The 25,063-nt window shown below is 38.1% G+C and overlaps 1 protein-coding gene and 1 long non-coding RNA gene across 2 annotated transcripts in view; both read left to right on the top strand.

Annotated features, from left to right (window-relative positions):
• LOC127847988 (microtubule-associated protein futsch-like) overlaps nt 1–25,063 on the top strand; it is a 196,489-nt gene that overhangs the window by 43,714 nt on the left and 127,712 nt on the right. The window contains 3 exon segments of the mRNA XM_052380241.1: nt 4,850–5,000; nt 8,194–8,376; nt 23,359–23,487. Coding sequence (XP_052236201.1) covers nt 4,850–5,000; nt 8,194–8,376; nt 23,359–23,487 — 463 coding nt within the window.
• Nucleotides 14,647–15,508, top strand: LOC127847012 (uncharacterized). Its single transcript, XR_008033783.1, has 3 exons — nt 14,647–14,883; nt 15,174–15,318; nt 15,467–15,508. It is a non-coding gene; the product is annotated as an uncharacterized LOC127847012 (long non-coding RNA).

Genomic DNA, 25,063 nt, shown 5'->3' with positions numbered 1-25,063 from the left:
ACTGTTTTTCACTGTTATTTATTATGAACCGTATAGAAATATTGTTTGTTGATAATAATTCAATTTAGAGGTTATGCTAATGTACAATGTACATATTTTATGTCACTTTCATGACCAAATTCTAAAATACTTCTGACTTACTGAAAAGGTTTCTTTGCAATGTTTCTTTCAATGAAATTAAGTGACAGTTTTTTTTCTTGTAAATCTTTTGATGAAATTCCTGCATGTCAGTAATAATGATAAAATTGTAAATCATATCATTTTTTTTGTTGATCAAGGTGTAAAACTTTTCTGACTACAATTTTTTTTATATATACTCCAATGCATAAGACCCTTGAAATCAATGCTTGTAATTTCAACAATTCTCAGAAAATAAATGGTACTGGGGAATGTGTATGTGCAGCCCTAGACAAGCTATGCACATGTGCATTCATACTCATATATTGCCAGGTAAAATTGTAATATGTGATGTAATTGGCAACTAATTCTATAGCAGAGATATCTCTCTGTTATTTGTAGACATGGTTATTTTCTTTCGGCAGGTGTAGTTTTTGTAGGTGATAATAATCAGTCTTGCACACTTTCGTGGGATCTTGGATTTGTTAAGAAAATGGGTGAAAATAGTACATGACACAAATGACTGTTTGGAATAACGATGAACACATGTTTTAATTTTTTTAAATGTAAATTTGACAAATCTGAATGAAGGAATACGTGTTGGATAAATAATTTGGTATTTACTGTCTATGAAGAGTACTATTTTCAACCATGAATTCTTCTACAATTGTATTTGGAACAGAAGGATTCATTTAGCATATTGTAAGTAATATAAAGTGATTTTATTTACATGTAAAAACATGACACAAAGTATTAATTAGGTATAAATTAAAAGAACTCATTTTTTAGGTGTATCAATCATAAATTATTAATCTGCTATTTGCATAGGGGTCACAGACAATATCTTTAATTGGGAAACAACATCAGTACATGTAAAAGGGCTTCTCAGGTTCAAAATGCAAGCTTTTAGATTTTGTTTTTCCGTCCATCAGTCTGGCCAGAGTCGTCGGGCTCCTACTGACACATAATAACAGTGTTGTTGTTGTCACCATGTTGGGAATGAGGCCGGGTCTCTTTGGATTGGGAAAAATCATGTCATTTTGACTAACATTGGGAATTTATTGTTGTTTTTCTTTGCTAACAAATACTTTACAATTGAGATTTCAATATCAATATACCGTAATTACTCTATGTTTTTGGACACTTAAAAATAATTAAATTTTTTCGTGTCCGAAAATTTAGATACGAAAAATATTAACAAAATACAGGTGTCCGAAAACTTAGAGTCGAAAATGGAAGTGTCTGAAAATAGCGTCAATTGTATCAATGACTACCGGGAATAGCATGCGCTTGTGAAATACCATGCCGTTTAGTATAAATTACAGTTATACATGTGTGCACTGCATTTTAAATAATTGTAAATGCATAATTTATTTGACAGAAAGTTACTTCAAGGTTGTACTTTGACCAACGAGTTCAAAAATGAGCATGTTATGCACCGATACACGCTTGTAAAAAACCTGTAATTAACGCAATAAAAAAGCAAACTATGAATTCTTTGTTTGTTCATTTCCGATAGTTGTTGTGTAACACCTTCCATTGTTCGTAAAACTTGTAATAGAGTGCATCACACTTTGAAACATTTAGTATTTGTCACAGTTATTTTACTGAGAAGGAGTAGTACCATTGCGGTAGATGATTGAACTGTTTATTGGTACTACCCCCTGGTAATTGTCAAAACGCTTGTGCTATCGGGCGAAACCATTGTTTAATACCGGTTTACAAGGTTATTAACCCAATAACGCAAATGTAATGGTCCATTGCCCTCAGGCATGCACCCGCAATGTTTTATGATGTTAATCTGGTTGTAAAACCCCATGATCGAAGTGTCATTAGATATCGAAAACAGGTTCGAAATTTGGTAAAATAGCGCTGTAAAATATACTGTCCGAAAACTTAGAGACATAAATAACGGACGAAAACTCGTTTGTCCGAAAATAAAGAGTCACGAAAAATAATTATTTTTGCTAAAAAAAGGGGTGTCCGAAAACTTAAGAGTGTCCGAAAACATAGAGTAATTACGGTACTAAGGTTCAGCATAAAGAGCTGGATGGGAGATGAACAAAATGTTGAGATTTTTTTATGTCCCCCACTATAGTAGTGGGGGACATATTGTTTTTGCCTTGTCTGTTGGTCTGTTGGTCTGTTGGTTGGTCTGTTGGTTGGTCTGTTGGTTGGTCTGTTGGTTGGTTGGTTGGTTTGCGCCAACTTTAACATTTGCAATAACTTTTGCAATACTGAAGATAGGAACTTGATATTTGGCATGCATATGTATCTCATGGAGCTGCACATTTTGAGTGGTGAAAGGTCAAGGTCAAGGTCATCCTTCAAGGTCAAAGGTCAAATATATGGGTCAAAATCGCTCATTTAATGTACACTTTTGCAGTATTTCAATATTCAAGATAGCAACTTGATATTTGGCATGCATGTGTATCTCATGGAGCTGCACAATTTGAGTGGTGAAAGGTCAAGGTCAAGGTCAGCCTTCAAGGTCAGATGTCAAATATATGTGGCCAAAATCGCTCATTTTATGAGTACTTTTGCAATATTGAAGATAGCAACTTGATATTTGGCATGCATGTGTATCTCATGGAGCTGCACATTTTGAGTGGTGAAAGGTCAAGGTCAAGGTCATCCTTCAAGGTCAGAGGTCAAATATATGTGGCCCAAATCGCTAATTTTATGAATACTTTTGCAATATTGAAGATAGCAACTTGATATTTGGCATGCATGTGTATCTCATGGAGCTGCACATTTTTAGTGGTGAAAGGTCAAGGTCAAGGTCATCCTTCAAGGTCAAATATATGGGTCAAAATTGCTCATGTAATGTCACTTCTGCAATATTGAAGCTAGCAATTTTATATTTGAAATGCATGTGTATCTCATGGAGTTGCACATTTTGAGTGGTGAAGGGTCAAGGTCAAGGTCATCCTACAAGATCAAACGTCATATAGGGGGACATTGTGTTTCACAAACACATCTTGTTTTAACCATGTGCATGCTGGGAAATTTGTCGTCTGCTAAAATGTCGTCTGCAGAATTTCTAAAATTTTCTTCTATTTTATTTCAAATAATACTATCAGAATAGCAAACAGTTTGGATCCTGATGAGACGCCACAGTCTATGGCATCTCATCTGGATCCAAACTGTTTGCAAAGGCCTTTAAAATTCGGTTCCCGCACTGAAAGGGTTAAATAAACAAATGTGGAAACCTTCAATTGGGAATTTTTAAGACCCCTATGCGAACGGGTCCGCTTTACAGGCCACAAATTTGAACGAAAAGAACGCTGCCCTGTAATCTGTTTTATTTTAAATATTGTGACCAAAGCTCAAGAATTTATGATCACTACAAACCCCTTCTAAAAAAGTGGGGGTATAGTACTTCTGTTGGTCAGTCCCTCAACAGACCATTAATTTTGCTTCAGTATAAGAACTAGAGAACACCTTTACCTACAACCATGTGGATGAAGACAACCAATGATTTTAAAGTTACATGTAACAGGCAAAGGTCAAGGTAGCAAGGGCTTATTACTGTAAATTGCTAGGGGATGGGCTATAGCAACATTACCTGGGGCATGGATCATAGCAGCATAACCTGAGGAATGGACCATTGCAATGTTACCTAGGGCATGGACCATAGCAACATTACCTGGGGCATGGACAATAGTAATGTAACCAGGGGCATGGGCCATAGCAACGTTACCTGGGGTAGGACCATAGGAATGTAACCAGTTGTTAATAATAATTGGTATTTATGGTTATTTCAGAGGAGAGAAGATGCCTCTTGAAATTGAGGTCACTCGGTCAAAGGTTATGGTCCAAGGAGCTTGTAGCTGGAAATTTATTGTGGCACTAAGTCTTGAGATCTTGTAGGGGCTTTTTTCAGCACTATTCTGGAGAAGGCTTTGACCAAAATAAGTATGATGGTTGCTTGGGAGAAGCAAGGAAACCAATTGATTTTGAGGTCTACATATCACAGGGCTTTTAATATGTCAACAATTAGTTTCTGCATGGTATCTTGAGAATGATTTTACCTATGATCGTTCAAATCAGTATAATGGTTACTTTGGAGTATGGGAAGAAACCTATTGATAAAAGGTCAAGGTCACACAATCTATCTTTCACTTTCTATTTACTAATTACTACTTCATCACTTGAAACTTCCAAACCATGTGCTATTTAATGGCCATACATGTTGTACAAAGTTCTCTTGTTAGTTCTCTCCATGTCTGCATTATGGTTGTCTATTCCCTACTGTTAATATATTTCTGTTCATATTGCGACCACCATATGGACATTACTTAAGACACACTAACTAGAGTCTTATATATCTATAGAAGTATAGATGACATGCGATGATAATAATAATAAAGATACTAATATTAGCCTCATCATGGGAAAATTGGGCTTAATGCATTTTTCATAAGGTGTCATCCCAGATTAGCCTGTGCATGAACAACACAGCATGCTTTAATGGCATTTTTTGTTATGAGGATCTTTGCAAAAATCTAGTTATGGTGATGTGTCATCCCAGATTAGCCTGTGCAGGGACAACACTGCTCGCTTTTATGGCATTTTTTGTTTTGAGGATCTTTGCAAAAATCCAGTTATGGTGATGTGTCATCGCTGATAAGCCTGTGCAGTCAAATGTGGGATGGCACTAAACGCGGATACATTAAGACCAGTATTCCCAGAATGAAGTTCATATTAATAATTGTTCTATCTTTTTCAGAATATCTGCATGAACCTTACCTTTCCTATCCCACGCTAAGAACCAGCCAGGATCCCTTCACTGATGGTGATAGCATGTCAAAGTACACAAGAAGTTATGACATCACCAGCAAGCCCAATGAAACGTCAGCAAAAAGCTATGACTCACCAAGGTATGTCAGGTTTTTTTTTAGCCATTTTGGGAAAGTCTGGTCAAATTGTTATTTTTAAATCGATAATATGGCAAATTTGGGATTTTTTTTTATCAACAAATATTGACACATTATTTTTTCCTGGCCATGTAGGGAAAAAATCATATAAATTATAGTTATATACCTTGTTACGTGTTAATGAAATAATCATAGAAACTTCTTTGTAAAAAAAATATCTATAGATATTACTATTTTATTTATGTTTTTGGAAATTTTGATATTTTGTTTTACAATTTTGCTTTGGGATTGTGTCTGTTTGCTTTGCGATCGTGTCTGTTTTAAGGCTTTTTTACATAGGAGAAAAAACCCTGTATGTGCACAGGCTTTCTGATGATGTCAGAATTAGAAATTCATGAATATAAAAAATCATTTTACAAAAATGTCCAATTGAAACCATGTGCTCCACTAGGTGAGCATCAGTGATCACAATATTTCTGTTATAGTCCTGTGAATTGTGTGGTGTGCATCTTCAACTTTTAGCTTGTTGCCACTACAGAAGTCACATTTTTATCCAATTTTGAGGAAAATGGTCAGAATGTTTATCTTGACAATGTTTCGGCAGAGTTTTGAATCTTGGGCACATTTATTAAAAAACTAGGTCAAAAGGTCAAATCTTTTTACCAAAGAAACTTGTTACCACTCTAGAGGCTAAATTTGTGACTAAATCTTGATAAAACTTGGTTAGAATGTATATTAAGACTATATATTAATGCAAATTTTGAATCTTGGTCACATGCTTCCACAAACTAGGTCACAAAGTGAAATCGTATTAAAACCTTGTAACCCTCTATACGCCATAGTTATGACTCACCCTTAGTGGAATTTGTTTATCTTGACAATTTCTATGCAGTTTTAACGCCCCCAGGATAGAATGTTTGGGAGTATATTGTTTTTGGCCTGTCTGTCTGTCTGTCATTGTACAGTACAGTCCACGCATTTTCCCCGATTTCCCTCGCTAATCCGCGGACATGCCCACCAAGGGAGATTAAGAACATCCCGCGATGCGTGGAGTTTGCATGATTGGTGCCGCCGAGGTTAACGAGCGGCAAATTGATAAGCCGACGCTGCGGCCCTGGGCGTTGGGCAACGCGGAGGAAACAAGTAGATACATGTATGTATATAAAATAATTATCTTTTACCAGTCGCCAAATACGAGATCGCTCCACCCACTAAGTTGTGTTTTCATAAAACGCTTAATCCATTACTCAGACAGTCTTTGTTTGTCGGACCATGTGGCTGCAATAAACAAAATCTTATTGATTATTTCGTGAGTTTGATTGACAGCTGGCGAGTGGTCAATTATGGACCGAATCAGCAGAGTGACATTCACACATGTTTATCCCTTTGTCAAAACACCACAGACAGAAGTCTACACAATAGGTCAGTAGACAAGCTTTGCGTGTTTTCATAACGCCAAACACTTAATCCAGTTTCGTCCAGATGTTTTCTTTAATCAGTATACAGTACAATAACTGTTTCAATAATTACTCTACTAAAAGACCGTAACGATAAAGATACGGCGTGTTTGAATTGAAATTTATTTGGACGAAATATCAAATTATTCGTGATATAACTGTGTTTAAAAATACTAAAGAAACTTTTAACCGAAATCAACAGAATTCAGTGTTCTCTGCACTACAAAGTTTGTATAAAATAATCAATACACGCACGCTTTCCACGCATAAACCTTGAACTTGTACATTGCAGCATAATTTTCGCATGCTTTTGTCGGGAAATATACATGATGACTGTATATTGGAAGCATTTTTAAACGTCATGTTGACATTAAAAATCGGAAGCGTGTTTCGGATTACAAACTATTATTCTCATTTGGAAATTTAACGGAACATTTATTCTTGTGTTATATATGTGTCGTGAATTAAATATTAATTTGTCAAAACGCTTTACGTGTCGTATATTCATTCATATTTTAGACGTACCTGTGAAATAAAACATATATTAATTCTTTATACAATTATCTTTATTTTTATAAGCCACAGTATTTAAACAATTTTTAATCACAATGTTTTTATTTTTTGGCATGCACAGTAGCGCACTGCTACCGCAGTGTCGCGCGGTGGTGTCCTGATAAGAACGGAAATTGTCTGCGTTTACTGACTATGCTATAAACGCCGCGTGTATTAGCTAATTGGCGCAACTCCAAGCATTTTAGCGAGTACACCTCGCCTTCCCCGCTGCGGAATCACTCTCTAGCAGACAAATGCCCCGCGGAGGAAGCGCGTTTTTGGGAGAAAATGCGTGGAGTGTACTGTATATGTGCGTAGAGTGTACTGTATATGTGTGTCTGTCACAAAACTTTAACATTGGTCATAACTTTAGCAATGTTGAAGATAGCAACTTGATATTTGGCATGCATGTGTATCTCATGGAGCTGCACATTTTGAGTGGTGAAAGGTCAAGGTCATCCTTCAAGGTCTAAGGTCAAATATATGGCTTCAAAGCGCAGTGGGGGCATTGTGTTTCACATACGGCATTGTGTTTCACATACACAGCTCTTGTTTAATTAAGGTCTCATGTATTTATAAACAAGTTCATCAGGTCAAATCTTTAAAAAAACTCGTTACCATACTAACAATGAACTATATGATGTAACATTATGGCAACTCTTATTTATATTTAATGTAAAATGGACACAGTTCTTGCCCTTTGATTGGGATCTTTTTAATGAAAGTTCAGTTTACCTGTATGAATACTTTCTCTATTATTGTTATTCGAGGTTGGATTGCTTTTATTCCCCCCATTTGAAGAATGCGGCATACAGCAGTTGCACTGTCAATCTATACACCTGTCTGTCTGTACATCTGTGTGAAATTTTCTCTCAGGCATAACTTTTTCATATATATATTGATGGATTGCAAAATAACTTTGCACAAATGTTCAGTACCATAAGATGACGTGTCTCTTGTAACACTTGTCAACCAACCTCAAAGGTCAAGGTCACAAAAAAAGACAAAACCCAAATTGCAATTAAAGCAAAAATAATATTGGGATGTTTCATTCAGATTTTAAAGAAAAAAGGCATGTTTATAAAACTTTTTTTATCAAGGATTGATAGTAAAACTCTTATGATTTCTACTTTTAATAGAACAGTTTTGAGCTCAGCCCATCAGTTTTTATTTTGACATGTTTACAGATTATATGAGAGAGGCAAGTATGATAAGCCTAGCGGAGGGGCTCCTTTTGAATTCGGTGTCAGCTATACCACCCCAAAGGTAACCTATGACACGAGCTCACGATATGATGACATCACCACTAGCTCCTATGACAGGCACACAAGAAGTGATGATGTCACTAATCGACACTCACCTGCAAGAAGGTATGCACAAGACAGTATTCTTAGTTTAAGATCTACGTACATGTATCATCATCATCATTATCATCATAACCATCAACATCTACTATGACATCATCCACAACAACAGCAACAACAATATTTGTATAATCATCAGTAAAATAGGCTTCATTATTTATCATGTTTGTGGGCATAAGGAAAGATATTGATGCTAAGGTCATGGCAAAAGGGATAAAGGGATTAAGTGTTTTTACCCCATCAATTTACCCCATCAGTTTTTATACGCCCGTCTATGACGGGACGTATTATGGTATACCCCGCGTCTGTCCGTCCGTCCGTCCGTCTGTCCGTCCGTCTGTCCGTCCGTCCGTCCGTCTGTTAATGTCGTACGCTACGTCAAATATCCTTTGACAGATTTTCTTCAAATTTTAACACAATCTTAATATTGATAAACCCTGATCCCCTTTCGTTTTTGACGGAATTCTGAATTGTCGTTCCAGAGTTATGGGACTTTGTTCGTCAAAATTTCGTGATTTCATTGAATGTCCTACTGTAGCTCAAATATCCTTCGATGGATTTTTTTCAAATTTCAACACAATCTTAATATTGATAAACCCTGATCCCCTTTCGTTTTTGACGGAATTCTGAATTGTCGTTCCAGAGTTATGGGACTTTGTTCGTCAAAATTTCGTGATTTCATTGAATGTCCTACTGTAGCTCAAATATCCTTCGATGGATTTTTTTCAAATTTCAACACAATCTTAATATTGATAAACCCTGATCCCCTTTCGTTTTTGACGGAATTCTGAATTGTCGTTCCAGAGTTATGGGACTTTGTTTGTCAAAATTTCGTGATTTCATTGAATGTCCTACCGTAGCTCAAATATCCTTCGATGGATTTTTTTCAAATTTCAACACAATCTTAATATTGATAAACCCTGATCCCCTTTCGTTTTTGACGGAATTCTGAATTGTCGTTCCAGAGTTATGGGACTTTGTTCGTCAAAATTTCGTGATTTCATTGAATGTCCTACCGTAGCCGTCCGTCCGTCCGTCTGTTAATTACCTTACTACTTCATTGGCGAACGACGGGCGTATCATGCGCTCATGGCGCAGCTCCTCAGTTTAGTAAGTGTGTTGTTTCAATTTCGGCAAATTCTTTTTTAAGTTTGTGCATTTTCCTTTCATTGATACAGTGAAAGAAGATGGTCGTTTCCAACTCATGTGATTAGATTTCAAAATTGATTGTAGCAAATGATCATAATATTAAGACCATGTTTGTATGCAACAGCCTTTTAAGTCAAGGTCACATTAGAATTAGAGCATATTCCTTATAATATGAATATCTTGAAACTATGTCAGATCCATGACTTGAATGAGCATGATGGGAATTTGAAAAGAAAATTGGCACAAATTATCAGCATATCACTGTAATTTGTTGGGTTTAATAATAATCATGTTTCTGTCAGATAGGTTTAGGTCTCAGTGGGCAGTTAAAGTTAAAGAATATTCCTTAATTTGCTTAGATGGATTGATGGCTATTGGAATTATAGCAACTAGTCTCCACAAAATTGGTTGCAGTACACAAAATGATTTTTATGATGAACTTTTGTGATCGCCTATTGTCTGTCATCAGTCTTGCGTCCTCAACATTTACCTTATTAACACTCTAGAGGCAACATTTTTTGTCCAATATTCAAGAAACTTGGTCAGAACATAATTATGTCTCAATGATATCTTGGGCTATTTCGCAACTGGGTTATGTGAGGTTAAAAACTTGGTCACTTGGTCAAATGAAAGTAAAAGCTTGTTAACACTCTAGAAGTCACATCTATACTTTCATCTTCATGATGTTTGTCAGAACAGTTAGTCTCATAATATCTGAGCTGAGTTCATAAATGGTTCTGGTTCCTTGAAACATATGGCTGCCAGAGGGCGGGGCAGTTTTTCTTGGATGTCTATTGTATAACCTTGTTAACACTCTAGAAGTCATATTAAAAGTTGAACCTTCATGAAACTTAATCAGAACACTCATTTTATGTTCAATCATCAAGAAACTTGTTGGAAACATTTATTCTAATGATATCTGAGTGAGGTTCTACAATTGATCCGGTCCATTGAAAAACATGGCTGCTAGGGGGACAGGAAGATTTCCTTATAAGTTATATGGTTATAACAAAAGCTTTTGAACACTCAAGCAGTCACATAAATAGTCCAATCTGAATGAAACTTGGTCAGAACATTTGTTCTTATAATATTTTGTCTTAGGTTGAAAATGTTTCTGATTTCTTAAAGACATGGCCACTAGCTAGGGCTGGGGCAGTTTCCCAAATAGTAAAATAGTAAAATCTTTTTAACATTAAAAAGAAGTCACATGTTTAGTTCCATATTTGTATGACACTTGGTCAGAACTTTTATTCAAATGAATTGTAGGCAGACTTTAACACTGTTTCTGGTAAGTTTAAAAACATGGCCACCAGGGGGCAGGGAAGTTTTCCTTATATGGCTGTAGTGAAACTTTATTGCCACATGTATTGTCCAATCTTTCTTAAACTTGGTCAGAATATTTGTCCTATTATTTCACAATGCTGAGATAGAAATGGGTTATGTGAGCTTAAAAAGCAGGTCACTAGATCAAATTTAAAAACAGCATTTAAAGGGGCCTTTTCACAGATTTTGGCATTTTTTAATTCATTCATTAAATGCTTTATATTGATAAATGTAAACATTGGATCGTAAAGGCTTCAGTAAAAAATCAAGAATAAAATTAAAAAAAGGAAAAGAACATTGTCCGGAGCAGGTTTCGAACCATTGACCCCTGGAGTCCTGCCCGAGTTCTGAAGTAAAAACGCTCTAGCCTACTGAGCTATTCCGCCGAGTGTACATACTTGACGTATTTTATACCTTATAAAAGCAATCTTCGTAGTTTCACAAAATTTAAGGACAAAAACAGAACTCTCCAAATTATTCAATCGTTTCGCGTTGCAACGCTTTATAATTTTTAGGTTTTAAAATCGTCAAAAGATGCATATAATGGCTATATTAGACCATGGTAAATGTTCAGTATTACTGTTTCCTCACAAATATCATAACTAAAACGAAAATTTGCGGATCTGAAACAACTTTTTTCAATTTTGTCAATTTACCAAAGCGTGAAAAGATCCCTTTAACACTGTAGAAGTCACACTGTCAAATCTTCATACACCTATTTCAGATCATTTGCTCTTATAATATCTCAACCAACTTCAAAAATAAAAATGAACTAGGTATTAAATATTTATGTTTCATTAAGAGCTTTAATTATTTTGAACTACTTGCAGAATTTTCGAGTTCCTTTGTGAGCCTCATAGGGCCAATGGCTCTCTGGTTTTCAAAATGTCTCATTCTCAAAACTTTCCGTATTGCTAATTGTATTGGGAATTTAATAAATTTTATCTGAATAAGTCTGAATAAACTGTCTGTCCGTCTGTCTTTATCTTTTGTTTCGAAATATCAGAAATATTTTTTTGCAAAATAATGAGAACTCTATTTTACTATGGCGTTGTTTACTCTAAATGATGACTTTTTCATGGGTTACAGAGAAATTTTACAAATCTAATTTAGTCTTGTTTAGTAAACGTTTGGCACATTTAAAAAATAAAACTGTCAATCAGTCATTTGTGTTGGTTTGTACCTGCATAAAATACCAGCTTGACCAATTCAGCCTCCTTTATTTCCTTCCTAATGTTGTTTGGACAAGGGACGCAACCTTGTTTATAGTTGAAACTTGTATATATTGCTAGGCTCCCTTGGATGTTTGTTATTTAACCATTCTCCTCAGGTAAATGAATTACCAAACCTTTCTACTCTTATCCTTTCTCCCTTAAGAAGCAAAGTGAAATAGCTTTTGCAACCAGCATAAAACCAGCACAGCCTGCGAGTAACTCACATTCTGTTCAGGTTTTATGCTGTTTGCTGCTTATCAGTATCTAATAGTTGGAAATGAAACTTTTAAACATTGAATCTTGTAAGGTCTTTAATTAAAGTTAACTTTCTAAGGGACAACATATACGTCAAAATACGTATCTAAGTGGTAAAAGGTTAAACATAAATGTCTTTCAAGTAAGTTCTGAGTTAAATCTAATTTTTGGTATAAGCTTGAAATGTCTATGGAGAGAAAAAGAATTGAGCCTAGTTCTGAGATAACAGGCTTAATGCATGTGCATAAAGTATGGTCCCCGATAAGCCTGTGAAGTCTGCACAGGCTAATCAAGGACGACACTTTCCACTTTTATGAAATTTTTCATGTAAAGGAAAAAAACAAACAGAATTGCCGAAAGTGTTTTTTCTGATTGAAATGTGTAAAGGCAAAAAAATAAATAATTTACTAATGCCAAGAGACTCTTAACTCTTAAGCAATCCAATACAGAAATAATTAGGAAAAAAATCTCACCATTCTGTTTATTGTCTACAGTAAAATTGTAAAGGAATTGGAATATGTAGCAGTACATAGATTTTCACAGGGCTTAATTTTCAACTGGTGGTTTTCTTATCTACATGTATGTATAAAATAATGTATTTGTGTTTCTTGGGCAAAATATAAGTTTTAAACGAAAATCAAAGGCTGAAAGCCATTTTTCCTGAACCTAGAACCTTGTTTATGGATGTTAATGTTAACGGATTTGGTATTTTCCTTTAAAAAATTTCCACCCATGATTGTGCTTGATTCTCTTATTTATTTAATGCTTTCCGGTTGTTTATAAAGAAATATCAGTGAATTAAAACTGATAATTTCACTGTTTTAAACAGTGAAAATTAATAGTGAAAATTATCGATAATTTTCACTGTTTACTGTGAAATAATGTCATTTTTTTTACAAAATGACGTCATTATCCCAGCAAAATTCTTTAGTTAAATTAAACCAAAACAGTCTGCGAGAAACTCACAGTCTGTTCAGGTTTATGCTGTTTGCTGCTTATCAGTATCTAAGATTTGGATATGAAGCCTGAACAACTTGAATCTAGTAAGAAGTATACAAGTTAAAGACAACTTTCTAAGGGACTACAAATGCGTGAAAATATGTATCTAAGTGGTAAAGGGTTAAAGAATTAGACCCTCGTTCTGGGAAAACTGGGCTTAATGCTTGTGCAAAAAGTGAAGTCTCAGATTGGCCTGTGCAGTCTGCACAGGCAAATAAACAAAGATACTGCCTTCTTTTACGGTATTTTTTATATGAAAGTATCTTCTGAGGGAAAACTCAGTTTAGAAGAAAAATATCCCTGATTAGCCTGTGCACTGCCTAATCTGGGACAACACTTTACACCATGTATTCAGCCTTTGTTTCTCAAAGCACTGCTCATGTATACCTTAACTCTTTCAGTGCTGGAACCAAATTTTGAAGGCATTTGCAAACAGTTTGGATCTAGATGAGACGCCACAAAACGTGGCGTCTCATCAGGATCCATACTGTTTGCTATTCTGATAGTATTCTTTGAAAAAAAATCGAAGAAAATGCTAATTTTAGAAATTCAGCAGACAACATTTAAGCAGACGACAAATTTCCCAGCATGCAAAGGGTTATGCACCATGCCCTGAACACATCCAAGTGCAATTATCTTTCACAGCCACCTAGGCAATTTCAGGAAGATAGCAGGATATGTTATCACATATATTGGCTGGAATGCATCACATATTGGCTACATCTGTTGTTGATGAACATACATGATGCTAGATGAGGCCTTACATTATGCTGGTTGGTTTGTAACATGCAAACATGGTGCAAACTGTTGGCGTCAAAGACTCTCCTCCTTGACTTCTTGAATGTCAATCTTAAAAATTAAGATGCAATTTAAGATGTGGCCCTATCAGTTGGGTTGTTACATTTTATTTTTAATATTGTATTCCCCCAAAGAATTATTGAATATATATTCAAGTATATTGAGTATATTGAAGGTCGCGGTGGCGTAAAATGGATATGGTGTCCACCTAGTGACCAGGAGGTCACGATTTCGATCCCCATTGTGGGGTGCTCTTTAGATCTCCCTCAAAGACACCAAGTACTGGTGTCTGTCTGTCTGTCACACTTTTCTGGATCCTGCATATTTTTTCATGAAACTTGAAACATGGATAGATGACAATATGGAGATTATGCGCGTCTTTTCATTTTGCTCCTATGTCGAAAATTCTGGTTGCTATGGCAACAAATAGACTAGAAATACTGCTGAAAATGTTTTTTTCTGTATCCTGCGATAACTTAAAAAATTCTTCATATTTGTATGCCCCCCTTCGAAGAAGAGGGGGTATATTGTTTTACACATGTCGGTCGGTCCGTCAGTCGGTCCGTCCACCAGATGGTTTCCGGATGATAACTCTAGAACGCTTAGGCCTAGGATCATGAAACTTCATAGGTACATTTATCATGACTGGCAGATGACCCCTATTGATTTTCAGGTCACTAGGTCAAAGGTCAAGGTCACAGTGACTCGAAATAGTAAAATGGTTTCCGGATGATAACTCAATAATGCTTAGGCCTAGGATCATGAAACTTCATAGGTACATTGATCATGACTGCCAGATGACCCCTATAGATTTTCAGGTCACTAGGTCAAAGGTCAAGGTCACAGTGACTTGAAATTGTAAAATGGTGTCCGGACGATAACTCAAGAATGCTTACGCCTAGAATCATGAAACTTCATAGGAACATTGATCATGACTGGCAGATGACCCCTATTGAATTTCAGGTCACTAGGTCAAAGGTCAAGGTCACATTGACTCGAAACAGTAAAATGGTTTTCGGATAATAACTCAAGAATGCTTATGCCTAGGATCATGAAACTTCATAGGTACATTGATCATGACTGGTAGATGACCCCTATTGATTTTCAGGTCACTAGGTCAAAGGTCAAGGTCACAGTGACTCAAAATAGTAAAATGGTTTCCGGATGATAACTCAAGAATGTTTACGCCTAGGATCATGAAACTTCATAGGTACATTAATCATGACTGGAAGATGACCCCTATTAATTTTCAGGTCATTAGGTCAAAGGTCAAGGTCACAGTGACTTGAAATAGTAAAATGGTGGTTTCCAGATGATAACTCAAGAATAATTAGGCCTTGGATCATGAAACTTCATAGGTACATTGATCATGACTGGCAGATGACCCCTATTGATTTTCAGGTATCTAGGTCAAAGGTCAAGGTCACAGTGCCAAAAACGTATTCACACAATTGCTGCCACTACAACTGACAGCCCATATGGGGGCATGCATGATTTACAAACAGCCCTTGTTTTATGAAACTTGAAACATGGATAGATGGCAATATGGACATTATGCATGTCATTTCATTTTGTTCCTGCGTCAAAAATACTCTTTGCTAAGGCAACAAATAAAAAATTATAAAAGAATATGACAATGATGGAATTTCTGACAATGGTGGAGCTGCAGGTAGGGGACATATATTGCTTGGAATAGTCTTGTTTTCTCCTGGACTGCTATGGCGTGTCAGAAGCATGAAATGCTAAAAGTTTGTGGAAATAACTTATTATATATTGCTCAAGTGGATTAATTAAAACTTCAAATATTGCATCACCATGAAGCATAGATGTGAAAGAATCTTTTTATCATCCTCAGTAATTCAAACATTCCTTAGTTATTTGCCCATGCTATGTTCCAGTCATTGTGTCTAAATTATGCAGGTCACAATGCACAATTTACAGTATTGCAAAGCAGCGAAGTGCTCACATTGACATAATAAGAGTTATAAAATGTATATGGGCCGTGCTCTGTGGAAAGGGGGTTTAATGCATGTGCGTAAAGTTTTGTCCCAGATTAGCCTGTGCTGTCCAGACTGCACAGGCAAATATGGAATGACACTTTCCACATATGTATTAAACCCCTTTTCACAAAGCGCGTCTCATATACAGAAATGTTCAATATAGTGATAAATATGGAAAAATATGCCCTCTGGGCAAGTGTAGGCCAAATCTGAACTGCCTTCCAAGATGTGACTTCAATACTGCAGACAATGACAAAAAATCTAATAAACAATTCAGCCGTGAAATATTAAAAAATATTGGAAAGGAACCCTACTATCTTAACTAACGTTCCAATGCTTTAAACTAAGGATGTTGGTAACTTATGTTGTAAACACATTCTTGAATAAATATGTTTAAACCAAATATTTAAAAACATTTTTAATTGAACAATAATGCGGACATAGAGGCCTTGTAAAATGAGCCTTGTTCTGGGAAAACAGGGCTTAATGCATGTGTGTAAAGTGTAGTTCTGAATTAGCCTGTGCAGTATGCACAGGTGAATCACTCTGGTACAACACTTTTGGCTTTTATGGATGATTATGTTAATAGAAAGTATCTTCTCATAAAAACATCTAGTGAAGGTGGACAGTGTTGTCTCTGATAGCCTGTGCAGTGTTGTCTCTGATAGCCTGTGCAGTGTTGTCTCTGATAGCCTGTGCAGACTGCACAGGCTTATATGTGAGAAGACTTTACACACATGATTTAAGCCAAGTATTCAGAGAGCGAGGTACAAATGCCACTGATATTGCTTTGGCTTATCAGCTAATAGGATTTCATACAGCAGAACACACAAGATAATCTTCAAAGATTTATAAAATCTTTCATTCCAGCTTTTAGCACAGAATTCCATGATTTTTTATCTTCAACAAATCTAGAAAGTTTGAATATTTTTTAATCATGAGTCACTTAAGTGATTGTGGTTGTGCTAGTTTCTGGAATAGTTTAACCTGATCTTGTTATATTGTCTTTTTTGGCATGTTACATACTTTGCACATCACCATCATCATTATCATCATCATCATCATCATCATAATCATCATCATCATCATCATCATCATCATCATCATCATCATCATCATCATCATCATCATCATCATCATCATCATCATCATCATCATCATTGCCACCATCATCATCATTGCCACCATCATCTTCATAATAACTAACAATACATATTATGTTAAATAACTTTTAAGGTATGCTTGCAGAATGACTAGGCAAATACATGTACACTTCCCATAAACCATACAACAACCTCCAGGAATCTTTGAGAGTCAGTACACTATGAATATGAGTGTATCTATAGTGACGCATTATGACATGAATTTGATAAAGTGGTCTTCAGTTTTTCAGATTTACATGAATTGTGTTGATTACTTGGTAACCCAGTGGGGGAGGGGAAAGATTTATTTATTACAACAAAAAACTATAATTTATATCAGAATGGATGATAAATCTAGTGTTCCTTCAAGTTCATGTACATTATCTGGTTTCAGTGTGGAGAAAAAATTATTTTGGCACCATTGTTCTGTTCCATCATATTTCCAGCCTTTGTAGACAGCTGAGGGTCATTTTAAGTACTCCGTTATCTCTGTTATATGTACTCTGTTAATTACCCAATCAACACCCTTTCTTTTTGCAAACCATTTTTTTTTTAGGAATTCTGGAATCAAAGATTTGGTTTGCGGGTGCTTTCTTCAGGTGAAATAAGTGATTCTGGCAGACATTTTCTTTTTTTACTGCAGTTCTTATCTTTGTTGACATGAGAGGGTAGTTTCATAAGTAATGCAACAGAGCAGTTTTCTAAAGGGCATCATACAGCCCAAATAAATATGAGCCTTCTCTGGGTAAATGGAGCTTAATGCGTGTACGTAAAGTGTTGTCCCATATTAGCCTGTGCAATCCACACATGCTAATCAGGGAATACATTTTCCAATTTTATGGAATTTTGGTGTAAAGAAAATCTATTCATAACAAAAATCCAGTGTAGGCTTAAAGTGTTTCCAAGAATATCCTGTGCAGACTGCACAGGCTAATCAGGGAGGACACTTTACGCACATGCATTAATCCTTATCAGGGAGGACACTTTACGCACATGCATTAATCCTTATCAGGGAGGACACTTTACGCACATGCATTAATCCTTATCAGGGAGGACACTTTACGCACATGTATTAATCATTATCTGGGAGGACACTTTACGCACATGCATTAATCCTTATCAGGGAGGACACTTTACGCACATGCATTAATCCTTATCAGGGAGGACACTTTACGCACATGCATTAATCCTTATCAGGAAGGACACTTTATGCACATGCATTAATCCTTATCAGGGAGGACACTTTACGCACATGCATTAATCCTTATCAGGGAGGACACTTTACGCACATGCATTAATTCTTATCAGGGAGGACACTTAACGCACATGCATTAATCCTTATCAGGGAGGACACTTTACGCACATGTATTAATCATTATCTGGGAGGACACTTTACGCACATGCATTAATCCTTATCAGGGAGGACACTTTACGCACATGCATTAATCCTTATCAGGGAGAACACTTTACGCACATGCATTAATCCCAGTTTCCCAGAACAAGATTCCAATAATTATATGACCTTGTCTCAAACCCAGTGGTCAGTCTTTGATTCCAACTAATGTCCACAATCTTATTAGTACATTTCTTACAGGCAGCTGGGCCTTGGAATGATAAATTAAGTTAAAGCTTCATGAAATACAAGACTTCCATGTAATTTCTGAGCCTTTATTGCATTTTTTTCAGCCTTTTCCATTTAGCTCAGGTGTGAATGTGTTTTAAAATTATTCCCATGGATTTTGGGACAGCCCGTGTTAACAGAAGTCAGATAGTGTTCCACGAAAATACCTGAGGTTACTTATAAGCCATGTTGGCTGGGCAGGAACATTTCTAAGACATTAGTGTGTGTGTGTTTGTATAGTACTGTACATTTTTGAAGATCATGGGAATAAAGGGGTCATGGTAAATATTGTATAATAATAACATGATTATTATAATGATTATTATCATCATTTTATAGCCATCATCATCTTCTTCTTCTTCTTTTTCTTCTTCTTCATCAAGCATCATCATCATCTGACATCATCATCATCAAGCATCATCAGCACTCATCATTATCATCAGCATGCTCATAGTTATTCATCAACATCATAATGTAGATATAACATAATCATCAAAACATGAAAGTTATAAATATTGCTTAGTAATGGCATAATACATTCATACAGTTAATATGTTTATGTCCCCCACCACAATAGTGGGGGACATATTTTTTTTGCCCTGTCTGTTGGTTTGTTTTTTGTGTGCAAACTTTAACATTTGCCATAACTTTTGCAATATTGAAAATAGCAAATTCATATTTGGCATGCATGTGGATCTCATGGAGCTGCACATTTGAGTGGTGGAAGGTCAAGGTCAAGGTCATCCTTCAAGGTCAAAGGTCAATATATGGGTCAAAATCGCTCATTTAATGTACACTTTTGCAATATTGAAGATAGCAGCTTGTTATTTGGCATGTATGTGTATCTCATGGGGCTGCACATTTTGAGTGGTGAAATGTCCAGGTCATCCTTCAAGGTCAAAGGTCAAATATATGGGGACATAGTGTTTCACAAACACATCACTTGTTTGTTTGGAATTTTCATCTTCAGCTTGTCAGATATGTTGATTATTAAGGCAATTGTATTTAATATATAACTTTTGCATTTGCTTTGCTGTCAAGCATTGCACTGAAACATTGTTGGTTGCACAGTAGATATGGTGCCTGCCTAGTGATCAGGGGGTTCAGGGTTCAATCCCCACATAGTGGATATGGTGCCTGCCTAGTGATCAGGGGGTCCAGGGTTCAATCCCCACATAGTGGATACAGTGCCTGCCTAGTGATCAGGGGATCCAGGGTTCAATCCCTACATAGTGGATATGGTGCCTGCCTAGTGATCAGGGTATCCAGGGTTCAATCCCCACATAGTGGATATGGTGCCTGCCTAGTGATCAGGGGGTCCAGGGTTCAATCCCCACATAGTGGATACAGTGCCTGCCTAGTGATCAGGGGGTCCAGGGTTCAATCCCCACATAGTGGATATGGTGCCCGCCCAGTGATCAGGGGGTCCAGGGTTCAATCCCCACATTGTGGATATGGTGCCTGCCTAGTGATCAGGGGGTCCAGGGTTCAATCCCCATATAGTGGATATGGTGCCTGCCTAGTGATCAGGGGGTCCAGGGTTCAATCTCTACATAGTGGATATGGTGCCTGCCTAGTGATCAGGGGGTTCGGGGTTCAACCCCCACATAGTGGATATGGTACCTGCCTAGTGATCAGGGGATCCAGGGTTCAATCCCCACATAGTGGATACAGTGCCTGCCTAGTGATCAGGGGGTCCAGGGTTCAATCCCCACATAGTGGATACAGTGCCTGCCTAGTGTTCAGGGGGTCCAGGGTTCAGGGTTCAATCCCCACATAGTGGATATGGTGCCCACCTAGTGATCAGGGGGTCCAGGGTTCAATCCCCACATAGTGGATACAGTGCCTGCCTAGTGATCAGGGGGTCCAGGGTTCAATCCCCACATAGTGGATATGGTGCCTGCCTAGTGATCAGGGGGTCCAGGGTTCAATCCCCACATAGTGGATACAGTGCCTGCCTTGTGATCAGGGGGTCCAGGGTTCAATCCCCACATAGTGGATATGGTGCCTGCCTAGTGATCAGGGGGTCCAGGGTTCAATTACCACATAGTGGATACAGTGCCTGCCTAGTGATCAGGGGATCCAGGGTTCAATCCCTACATAGTGGATATGGTGCCTGCCTAGTGATCAGGGGATCCAGGGTTCAATCCCTACATAGTGGATATGGTGCCTGCCTAGTGATCAGGGGATCCAGGGTTCAATCCCCATATAGTGGATATGGTGCCTGCCTAGTGATCAGGGGGTCCAGGGTTCAATCCCCACATAGTGGATACAGTGCCTGCCTAGTGATCAGGGGGTCCAGGGTTCAATCCCCACATAGTGGATATGGTGCCTGCCCAGTGATCAGGGGGTCCAGGGTTCAATCCCCATATAGTGGATATGGTGCCTGCCTTGTGATCAGGGGGTCCAGGGTTCAATCCTCACATAGTGGATATGGTGCCTGCCTATTGATCAGGGGGTCCAGGTTTCAATCCCCACATAGTGGATATGGGGCCTGCCTAGTGATCAGGGGGTCCAGGGTTCAATCCGCACATAGTGGATATGGTGCCTGCCTTGTGATCAGGGGGTCCAGGGTTCAATCCCCACATAGTAGATATGGTGCCTGCCTAGTGATCAGGGGGTCCAGGGTTCAATCCTCACATAGTGGATATGGTGCCTGCCTTGTGATCAGGGGGTCCAGGGTTCAATCCCCACATAGTGGATATGGTGCCTGCCTAGTGATCAGGGGGTCCAGGGTTCAATCCGCACATAGTGGATATGGTGCCTGCCTAGTGATCAGGGGGTCCAGGGTTCAATCCGCACATAGTGGATATGGTGCCTGCCTTGTGATCAGGGGGTCCAGGGTTCAATCCCCACATAGTGGATATGGTGCCTGCATCGTGATCAGGGGGTCAAGGGTTCAATCCCCACATAGTGGATATGGTGCCTGCCAAGTGATCAGGGGGTCCAGGGTTCAATCCGCACATAGTGGATATGGTGCCTGCCTAGTGATCAGGGGGTCCAGGGTTCAATCCGCACATAGTGGATATGGTGCCTGCCTATTGATCAGGGGGTCCAGGGTTCAATCCCCATATAGTTGATATGGTGCCTGCCTTGTGATCAGGGGGTCCAGGGTTCAATCCCCACATAGTGGATATGGTGCCTGCCTTGTGATCAGGGGGTCCAGGGTTCAATCCCCACATAGTGGATATGGTGCCTGCCTAGTGATCAGGGGGTCCAGGGTTCAATCCCCACATAGTGGGTATGGTGCCTGCCTAGTGATCAGGGGGTCCCAGGTTCAATCCCCACATAGTGGATATGGTGCCTGCCCAGTGATCAGGGGGTCCAGGGTTCAATCCCCACATAGTGGATATGGTGCCTGCCTAGTGATCAGGGGGTCCAGGGTTCAATCCCCACATAGTGGGTATGGTGCCTGCCTAGTGATCAGGGGGTCCCAGGTTCAATCCCCACATAGTGGGTATGGTGCCTGCCTAGTGATCAGGGGGTCCCAGGTTTAATCCGCACATAGTGGGTATGGTGCCTGCCTTGTGATCAGGGGGTCCAGGGTTCAATCCGCACATAGTGGATATGGTGCCTGCCTTGTGATCAGGGGGTCCAGTGTTCAATCCCCACATAGTGGATATGGTGCCTGCCTAGTGATCAGGGGGTCCAGGGTTCAATCCGCACATAGTGGATATGGTGCCTGCCCAGTGATCAGGGGGTCCAGGTTTCAATCCGCACATAGTGGATATGGTGCCTGCCTTGTGATCAGGGGGTCCAGGGTTCAATCCCCACATAGTGGATATGGTGCCTGCCTTGTGATCAGGGGGTCCAGGGTTCAATCCCCACATAGTGGATATGGTGCCTGCCTTGTGATCATGGGGTCCCGGGTTCAATCCCCACATAGTGGATATGGTGCCTGCCTAGTGATCAGGGGGTCCAGGGTTCAATCCGCACATAGTGGATATGGTGCCTGCCTAGTGATCAGGGGGTCCAGGGTTCAATCCCCACTCTGTAATCATTCTCAAGATATTCTCTTAAGACACCAAGTAGTGGTTCTACCCCAGGCAACTGAATCGATAGTGTCGCAATAATTTTTAATCTTTTGACACAATAGAGCTAAAATATATGGTATTTAACTAAACTTGTGGGAGGTTTGTAACCACAGTGATAAATGTAACTTGAATTGCTTTTGACGTAGAAAGAGGACTATTTCTGTTCGACTAACAATATCAGGGTTAGATTTGAGGGGTACGGATGTATTCAACTGTTGTATTTTAATATGCATTAAGCATTACATTTCTTACTAATGTATCAGGGATATCCTGCTAGTTCATTGTAACCGGAGTGATCAGAAAATTAAGTAAAATTTTGTTTGATGAATATTTTACTATTGCATCAATTTTGTAAAAGATTGCACTTCTAACATATCAGTGTTTTCTAGCCTTAATGATTGGACATATCAGTGTTTTCTAGCCTCAGTGAATGGAAATATCAGTGTTTTCTAGCCTCAGTGATCGGAACCCGGGACCACGCCAGCCCCATCTACAGCCGAAGGAACCAGGCCGGCATCGTGTCAACTCGGGGGACTCCGCAAGCAGCCATTCTTCAGAGCGGTCAACTGGAACTGAGGATAAGTAAGTATCCATGGTAACTTTCCTTATCAGCCTTGTAAAGGGAAAAAATTAACCCTTTACCACTTAGATACGTATTTTGCCGCATTTGTTGTCACATAGAAAGTTAAATTAAATTAAATACCTTTCTTACTAAATTCAAGTTTTAAAGGCTTCATTTTCAACCCTTAGATACTGATGAGCAGCAAACAGCTTAAAACCTGAACAAACTGCAAGTTACTCGCAGGCTGTTCTGGTTTTATGCTGGTTGCAAAAGCCTTTTTCACTTTGCTTTTTATGGGGGAAAGGGTATAAGATATAAACAATATTCATAATTTAAAAACATTTAAACCAGAAATATCAACACCAGAGTATCTAATATATCAATCATTTTTAAGAAAGCTGCTTTATAATTCAAAGCAAGGTATAATCAATTTCCCTCTAGCAAATGTTTGTTCAATCTGTTTAAGTGATTTCAACAATTCAACAATTCAACTTTATTTTCCTTTATCAAGAATAACATTTCAGCATTTAAACTTCAAATTTGAATGATACAAATGTAGGTAAATAATATTTGGATGTTTGGGCAACATTCAAGAGAACTGAAGGGTACTAGCCAGTGTCTGTATTACTGAAGGGTACTAGCCAGTGTCTGTATTACTGAAGGGTACTAGCCAGTGTCTGTATTACTGAAGGGTACTAGCCAGTGTCTGTATTACTGAAGGGTACTAGCCAGTGTCTGTATTACTGAAGGGTACTAGCCAGTGTCTGTATTACTCAAGGGTACTAGCCAGTGTCTGTATAACTGTAGGGTACTAGTCAGTGTCTGTATTACTGAAGGGTACTAGCCAGTATCTGTATTACTGAAGGGTACTAGCCAGTGTCTGTATTACTGAAGGGTACTAGCCAGTGTCTGTATTACTGAAGGGTACTAGCCAGTGTCTGTATTACTGAAGGGTACTAGCCAGTGTCTGTATTACTGAAGGGTACTAGCCAGTGTCTGTATTACTGAAGGGTACTAGCCAGTGTCTGTATTACTGAAACAAATGAGCCTCACTCTGGGAAAACAAGGCTTAATGCTTGTGCTTTAAGTGTCATCTCGTATAAGCCTGTGCAGACAGCCTGTGCAATCAGCACAGGCAAATCGGGGACTACATTTTCTGTCTAGTTAATAAAAAATACCATAAAAGTGGAAACTTTGGTCCCTGATTAGCCTGTTCATTAAACCCACTTTACCCAGGCTGCGGCACAATTGAACTAATTGCTTATTTACTATTCAGATATTTATAATAGACATTTACCTAGCTTTGTTAATGATCCTGATCCTCAAAAACAATTACTTGATTTTATATTCTTTAAAACATACCTGATTTTCACCAAATATGTCAGGTAAGCTTTTTTTCACAGACATTTACGTTGCAAACTATTATTTGCAAACTTGTACAAGAACCGAAATATTTAAGGGAAATAATATTTTTTTCTAAATAAGGGAGGTAATAAATAACAGAACATCAGTCAAAGGACATTAAAGATTCTTTACAGAATCATAAAGTTAATTAATGTTAGCAATATAAGGCCATTATTCATGCAGTTATAATCT

Source organism: Dreissena polymorpha, chromosome 10 (assembly GCF_020536995.1).
Source record: "Dreissena polymorpha isolate Duluth1 chromosome 10, UMN_Dpol_1.0, whole genome shotgun sequence".
NCBI classification, from domain to species: domain Eukaryota; kingdom Metazoa; phylum Mollusca; class Bivalvia; order Myida; family Dreissenidae; genus Dreissena; species Dreissena polymorpha.
The sequence above is the reverse complement of the archived record's forward strand: the minus strand, read 5'-3'. Positions and strand labels throughout refer to the sequence as shown.